Raw genomic sequence first — 8,145 nt, 5'->3', positions numbered from 1 at the left:
TGAGTCGCTCGCTGCCCCTTGCAGGAGGCAGCGGAAGCAGTAAGAAACACTGGCTGGTTATACGGTTTTTTCCAAATGGGGAAGTTTGCCAGATAACATTTTATGAAACAGTTATCATAATGTGGATTTCGAACCCTGTTTGTCCCCCTTGCCCGTTTGACTTCCCTAAATCACTTTTCGAGTTTCATTCTTGGCGATGATGACGATAACACTCGCAATGCTTTAAATAGAGCGAGAGCGCAGTACTGTTCCTTCGTTGCCATTTAATTATGGATTTATAATCATTCTATTTTTGCCGCAAATGATCCCAGTGCAAAGGAATTACGCGTGAATGGCAATAGCCGCCACCCATCCACGCATCGGTTTGTGTACAGGTTTTGTGCTACTATTGTTTTACATTGTCTGTCATGTCAGTATTTAATGGAACACCTGAAGGAACAAATATTTAAAAGAAAAAAGAAAAGCAGCCGCCGCCACTGAACCGCCAGGGAGACCTGGAGGGTAACCGCTTCCCTGGAGCAAGAACTAAGGAAAGCGGCGGCGAAGCAACAACTCCTCCAGCCCGCTGTGCTTTGTGCAATGGATTTTCTTTTTTATTATAAATGAAACAAGATGCAACGGAACAAAAAAATAAAAAAAAGGATGTGTCAGAAGTGGGATTCGAACCCACGCCTCTATACAGAGACCAGAACACCCAGCCCCGCTCGCGGGAAGGTAACTCTATGCGTCCGCCTTGAGTCTGGCGCCTTAGACCACTCGGCCATCCTGACACTGCGGGGAAGCGGCACGCAAAGGGACTCTCAACCTCGCCGAGGCAATAGGTCTCGGCTTCCCTCGCTCCCGATCCTTTCCTGAATCCACAGACCCCGAGACCGGCCAGAGGGAGGCCAGCCACAAACTACTCTTTCCCACCCACCACTCCCAAAAGAACTGGGGGTGCCGGGCTGGGTCCCTCGGCAATTCTTCCAGCCATACTATATTTCCCAGCATGCTCTTCTCGGAAGGCGGGGGGGCACATGCGCAGGTCACATCTTGCACGGCGACGGCCATTGTGCTCTTCACCTGTGCTTGTCAAGGACGCCGGGAGAGGAACTCTGAGGGGCTGAGTCCGATCCTGAGGCAGAGACATGTTTTTTCCTTTGGCGAGGGGAGCTCTGCGCTTCGCGGGTGAGTGTGCAGGGGAAGGTCGGCCCTCCGTCCTCCGCGCGGTTTTGGGTGGCGGCGGACAGAGGCAACCCTCCTCCATACTGGCCGGGGTCTCCCTTGCTAGGGCCGTGCTCGGCACCGGGGTCTCGCGTTTAGGGCCCTCCTGCCTCGCCATCTGCTGTGCTCTGTGCTGCCTGGCTGCGTGGACGGACCTCACTTAGCAGCGCCAGTTGCTGAGCTGCGAGGGTCCTGCGGGAGGTGGCACCCAGGACTACCTGTATAGGCTGAAGCACCAAACAGCTATGTTGGTAGAGGTGTGGGGTTTTTGGGGGGGTGTTGCTAAAGGGAGACGGTAATGCAGCGCTTTCATGTAGCCAGGATTTATGCTGGGTGCGGGGAGCCTTTTTGTTGGGGTGGGTCAGTTAGTTAAATGGCCATCCCGAGCATCGCACGTGGCGAATGAGATCCAGCTTTGCCGGCTCCCTCTTCTAGAGATGGATGGAGGGCGAGACGCAGACACTGCAGCAGTTTTAATAGAGACGGCGCTTTGCATTGCCAGCTGTAAAGGAGATGATGTATTCTCGCTTTTCCATTGACCCAGGGGGAAATGGCTTTCTCCGCAACTAGCCCAGGATTGTGTTCATTGACTGGCAGTAGCTCTCCAGGGATTCAAGGCAGAGGTCTTTCTCATCCTTACTTGCAGGCACTTGGGATTCCAGCTGTCCTTCTTTATTATTCCAAAAGAAGGGTGGTTTAAACACACAAAAGTACAGTACATAACACTTTCTAAGCACTGTACTTATTTCAAAAGATGAGATGGTTTCTACATCAAGCTCATAACCTAATAGACATGGTACAAGGTGACTGGGAAAAGAAGAGGAGAGCAAGCGCTGAAGTGGCTGCTTATTCACTGGTAAATCGATGGGGTTGCAATTGTCTGTGCCATAGTGCATTTTCTGGGAGTCCCAGGTTACCTGGTTGGGGGCAGAGGCCATAGCGCATTTGCCTTTGTTTATGCAGACCTAGGACAACCAGCAATTAGAGCTTAATAAATAATAATCTTTCAATTTCATTCTTGTATGGAAAAAGCACGGTAATGTGTGAGGATGCCCCATTGAAAATAAAGATTGTAACTTGATAGGATTGGGTCGTTGAGTATATATTTCTTTCTCTTGGAATTTTAGAGAATGACACATTCTTACCCATGCAAACTTTTGAAAGTGATATTTGTTTCAAATGTTGGAGACCTTTGTTGGCCTCCTGTGAAAACATTTTGTATTTGGCAAATTCATCCAGCTACCCTAAACTACTTTAGTAAGTATGTAGGAATTCTGAATAGTGATGTCAGAACAGTAAAATAATTAGAGATTTCATTCTGGTTTCCCCCCCCCCCAAATGTTTGCTAATTTTCACAAAATTATAAAACTAACCAACCAAACAAACAAACATAAATCATAACCTTATTAAAGTTATACTTATTAACATTGTTAAGCGACTTCCTCGCTTCCCCTTGGTTGGATTAAAATGTATATCTTTTTAATGGTTTTCCAAATCAGAGTTCTTATAAACTTAACTTAGTCGTTTAACTTCCTTATATCTTTTCAATTTGAAATTAAACATACTAATTCAACACTTAACTTATATAAAATCCTAAGCCAATCTAATTCCTGCAAGCTGTTTCAAATTAATTTAACTTAACAAATTTAACTAACTAATCATTAAATTTAGTCCATTCTTCCTGATACTCCTCCTTCTGGTTGCGGACTCTTCTGGTTAGGTCGGCTAGCTCCAAAAAATCCACCACCTTCATCTGCCATTCTTCCACAGTTGGTAATTCTTGCGTTTTCCACTTTTTAGCTAGTAAAATTGGAGCAGCAGTTGTGGCATACAAAAATAATTTAACATCTTTCTTGGGCAATTCCCGACCAATTATTCCAAGAAGAAAGGCTTCTGGTTTCTTTATAAATGTATATTTCAACATTTCTTTCTTTCTTTCTTTCTTTCTTTCTTTAATTAATTTTTATTCATTTTTAAACATATTAATTATCATGCATACCACAAAATTTTACATTTTATACAATCTTTTTGGATTTCCATCAACACCTCTGATGATCCCCCATTTTTATCATTTCTTCTGCATTTCTTAAATTCATATTGCCTTTAATTATCTTAACTAATGTCTCCCTTTTTATCCAGTTATGCATTAATTCAAATTATTCACCTCACAAAACTTCTTGCAAACCCACAAATGTAATCTGGTCGTCACAATTACTTTTCAGATAGTCCATAAATTTACACCAATCTTCTGTGAATCTCTGGTCCCGCCGTTTCGAATTCTTCCTGTTAGCTTATCTAATTCTGCATAGTCCATCAATTTCATCCTCCAATCTTCTTTCGTCGGTAATTATTCTTGCTTCTATTTTTGTGCCAATAATATTCTTGCTGCCGTCATTGCATATAAAAACAGCTTACAGTCCTTTCTGTTTATATCATCTCCTACAATGCCCAGTAAAAAATGCTTCTGGTTTCTTAATAAATGTATATTTCAACATTTTTTTTCATCTCATTATATATCATTTCCCAGAAGTTTTTCACCTTTTTACATTCCCACCACATATGATAAAATGCTCCTTCTTTTTCTTTACATTTCCAACATTTGTTGCTTACCTTATACATTTTAGCCAATTTAACAGGTGTAATATACCATCTATACATCATTTTCATCACATTTTCTTTTAAAGCATTGCATGCAGTAAATTTTAAGCCTTCCTTCCATAATTTCCCCCAATTGTTCAGCTGTATATTATACCCAATATCTTTAGCCCAGTGAATCATAACCAACTTTACCTCCTCATCCTTCAAATGCCATTCAAGCAGCAATTTGTACATTTTAGACAAAATTTTATATTTATTGCTTAATATCTCAACTTCAAGCTTTGATTTATTTTCTTCAACCCTTTTTCTTTAAAGTCCTGTTTAAACATTTCATTAACCTGACGATAGTGTAGCCAATCATTTACATATTTAGCTTCCTCATATGGTTTCATCTTCCATTTACTTCCTTCTTTTTGTATTAATCTCCCGCAAGTTATCCAATTTCCACACATATTGATCTTTTTCACACTCATTGCTTCTAATGGGGATAACCAATGTGGTGTTTTTCGTTCTAATAGATTTTTATATCTATCCCATATTTCTATTAGAGATCTTCAAAATATGTGGTTTCCAAATCCTTTATAGATTTTTGCTTTATCATGCCATAAATAAGCGTGCCAACTAAATCTACATTTTTTCCAATTCATTATAAATCTTTTCCCAGAAGTCTTTTACCTTGGGGCAGGTCCACCACATGTGATAAAAAGCTCCTTCTTTTTCTTTACATTTCCAACATAAATTATCACAGTTATGATAAATCTTAGCTGGTTTAAAAGGGGTCAAATACCATCTATACATCATTTTCATTATATTTTCCTTTAACACAGTACATGCGGTGAACTTAACCCCTTTCTTCCACAATCTTTCCCAATCGTCAAGCATTATGTTATGTCCTAGATCTCTTGCCCAATCTGTCATCACAGATTTAACTTGTTCATCTTTTGTATGCCACTCCAGCAATAACTTATACATTTTAGACAAATTTTTACCTTTAGTATCCAACAACTCCATCTCCAACTTAGATTTTTCAGAAGATTTCATTCAGAGCTTTTCAGATTTTTCAGAGATTTCATTCTAAATTCTAATAGCAGGTGTAAATCCAGTGTGTAGTACCCTAAGTGGGGAGCATTAAAAATACAAAAAAACCCTGAGTCAAGTGTTACCGCAACAAATCCAATGGGAATGAGAGGCTGTGAGTTCCTGAAATGTGGGTTCACTGATGTATTTCAATAGCTTGGCTATAGAAAAGGCTCTCTTTTCCTGCAGAGAGGGGGACAGAGATAATAAAGTGCAAAGTGTGTGGGTATGGAAATGCATCGGATGGTAGACTTAGTTTCCCATTGATCACAAAGTGGAGTGTGTCTGAACGAGTAGATCCCATTGCAAACAAGTCATGCAACTTCACAATTTGCCAGGTTGTTTTTGTTGCAGCCATATATATGCACTGTAATATTCAAATGGTTTGAAAGTACCTGTGGTGGAGGTTGTAGTTCTTTCCTATTTAATGCACAAGTCATCACATAGTAAAAGAGGTTCTTAACTAAAGGTTTCATCTTGTGTTTTAGCTCGTGGCGTGCAGCGTACTGCGGCAAGACAAGTTCACCACAAACATGGGCCTGATTTTCATGACAAATATGGCAACTTCATTTTACTTGGTGGGGCTCTGTTTTGTGTCTCCATTTGGAGCTATGTAAGTATTTCAGCTTTGCATTTAGCTCTGTCAATTGGAAGTAACAATTCCTTCTGGAAAAGCCATAGGTCAGGCTATATGTGGATGAAATTTAATTTTACAAAAAATTAACAAATGAAAGCATCATCACAACTCTTTAAGAAATCCCGAGAAATTGTGTAAAATATTTTCCTATTCTGCCATTAAAAAGAAAATACAGTGGTACCTTGGATTACATACGCTTCAGGTTACAGACTCCGCTAACCCAGAAATAATACCTCGGGTTAAGAACTTGGCTTCAGGATGAGAACAGAAATCGTGCTCCGGCTGCGCAGCGGCAGCGGGAGGCCCCATTAGCTAAAATGGTGCTTCAGGTTAAGAACAGTTTCAGGTTAAGAATGGACCTCCGGAACGAATTAAGTACTTAACCCGAGGTACCACTGTGGTTATTCTCATTGCTTAGCATCCCGAGGTTGATGTACTCCAGTGGTGCTTTGACACTTAAAAGATTTTGCAGGACAGATTTGCCTTTAAAGTGCAACATTAAAAAATATGTTGCACTAAGGGGTTTTTTAATTAAAATTTATAAGCGACTTTTCTGCCAAAGGAGGGCCCTCAGAGCAGCATAATAGTTCAGGACACAGATTCTGTAATATGAATAATTTCAGCAGCATAAGAGCAGAATCGACAATCAACTTTTTGGCCTCATCAAAACCAGGTGAAATGAGGGAAAACAGCTAAGCAACATTTTAAAAATCATATCTAGGTTAGCCTTCACCATTCAGAGGCAGGCTAATGAGGAAGAGGGCAGCTTAGTCTTCAGTAGAAGCTCCACAGTCTGGATGCTGCAACTAAGAAGACTAAGAAGACATGTGTGCCAAATAGATGATAAAGTCTTAGATTGGGAGCTAGATTTAATGAATATATGGTGGTTTAGGTTATTCAGAACTAGGACATCAGTGGAATGAAGAAATAGTAAGCTGCCAGAACTTGAGTTCTGCCTTGACATATTTAAGTTTGATCTGTGGAAACTGATGTATAACTGGTCCTTAATTTACACAAAACAATTTTACAGTTAAGCTTCATGCCTTCTGTTTGTGCAGCTGGTTGGGTGGTGTTGAGGGCTACACCAAAGTACAGGAAGTTTATAGCTTCAGAGAGACATGTCTCGCTCTCTGAAGAAAATACCTGTCACTGCTTAACAGTATATAACACTACATTGCTATGTACCATATGTATAGAATACCCTTTTTAAAAATTACATTGGATAAATCCAGATCAGAATGCTTCAAGAGAACTTAAGGGGCCATTGGTTATTTTTTCGTTGTTTCACTGATGGTACGTGCACATTGTCTCATTACAAAGGGAAAAAATATAATGGGTGTTGCTGAGAAAGGTACATTCAGCTGGTTTGCCTTTGAGGATCTGGCTTAAAACGTCTAAGAGAAAGTTGTAGTTGCAGCTGTTGGAAAGTAAGATTTCACTGTGCTTGACTGTTGATTCTTTACTGTTACTTGCAGGTTGTAACACAAACAGGGATAGAATGGAATTTGTCTCCTGTTGGTCGAATTACCCCAAAAGAATGGAGAGAGGAGTAGAGATGCTGGGTTAAATCCACTGCTGAAAAGTTGGGAGCAGCCATGGGTTCGCTGGAGCTTTTATTGGAATATCCTAATACTATGCCTGTAGAGGACACAATTATCTGTGATTTAATAAATGCATTTAAACATTAAAATTATTGGCTTTGTTCCATTAATTTTGTCCCTTATAGCTAGGTAGAAAAGAGTACTTTGGTAGTTGTTGTTTAGTCGTTTAGTCGTGTCCGACTCTTCGTGACCCCATGGACCAGAGCACGCCAGGCACTCCTGTCTTCAACTTTGGTAGTACAGATTACTAAACTGAATTGTTAAAATGTATTGTGACAGTAGAGTATTGTGCTTATGAAACTAAAAAAGAGCCAGCCCCAAAACAATTGGAGGCAGAATGTGACATAAATGTTTGACATGATTGATGTTCTTCATGGATTAGAATAACATTCACTAACTCTTCCGTCATTGGTATCTGGACACAATAAAATACACATGAACATGCACACAACATGCATAGAGTTACAATTGGTCAATGATATTAACATATTGCTTTATCAATAGGATTAAAATTTTATTTAATTTCTAAACTTTGAGAACAACATGTACAGTGACCACACTTAAAGTGTTTAAGGTAACTGAGATGTCATATGCAAAATATACACATGAACTAATTATCTGCCAAATTACAAATTATGTGAAATGCTGCAAGGTGGGCTCTGTGGCACTCTGGTAAATATTTTATATTATGTCATTGTTTGTGTACCATCTGTTTTATACTGTAGGTGAAATAGTTTAATTCAAAGGACTAGAATTATCTGTGTTTTGGTAACAGACTGAGCTGCAAACAATGAATGTCTGCTGATATTTGTTTAGTCGTTTAGTCGTGTCCGACTCTTCGTGACCCCATGGACCAGAGCACGCCAGGCACTCCTGTCTTCCAGTGCTTCCTGCAGTTTGGTCAGACTCATGTTTGTAGCTTCAAGAACACTGCCCAACCATCTCGTCCTCTGTCATCCCCTTCTCCTTGTGCCCTCAATCTTTTCCAACATCAGGGTCTTTTCCAGGGAGTCTTCTCTTCTCATGAGG

The 8,145-nt window shown here is 40.2% G+C and overlaps 1 protein-coding gene across 1 annotated transcript; it reads left to right on the top strand.

Moving 5' to 3' along the window:
- Positions 1-1,006: 1,006 nt before the first annotated feature.
- On the top strand, positions 1,007-7,205 carry COX7B (cytochrome c oxidase subunit 7B). Its single transcript, XM_083422758.1, has 3 exons — positions 1,007-1,167; positions 5,367-5,491; positions 6,991-7,205. The coding sequence occupies exons 1-3, from the start codon at positions 1,128-1,130 to the stop codon at positions 7,066-7,068; spliced, it is 243 nt and encodes an 80-aa protein (XP_083278884.1). The 5' UTR covers positions 1,007-1,127; the 3' UTR covers positions 7,069-7,205.
- Positions 7,206-8,145: the final 940 nt, after the last annotated feature.

The sequence above is a fragment of the Podarcis tiliguerta genome, assembly GCF_965153285.1.
Source record: "Podarcis tiliguerta genome assembly, chromosome: Z".
NCBI classification, from domain to species: Eukaryota; Metazoa; Chordata; class Lepidosauria; order Squamata; family Lacertidae; genus Podarcis; species Podarcis tiliguerta.
Note: the sequence above shows the minus strand (reverse complement) of the source record. Positions and strands in the feature narration are given on the sequence as shown.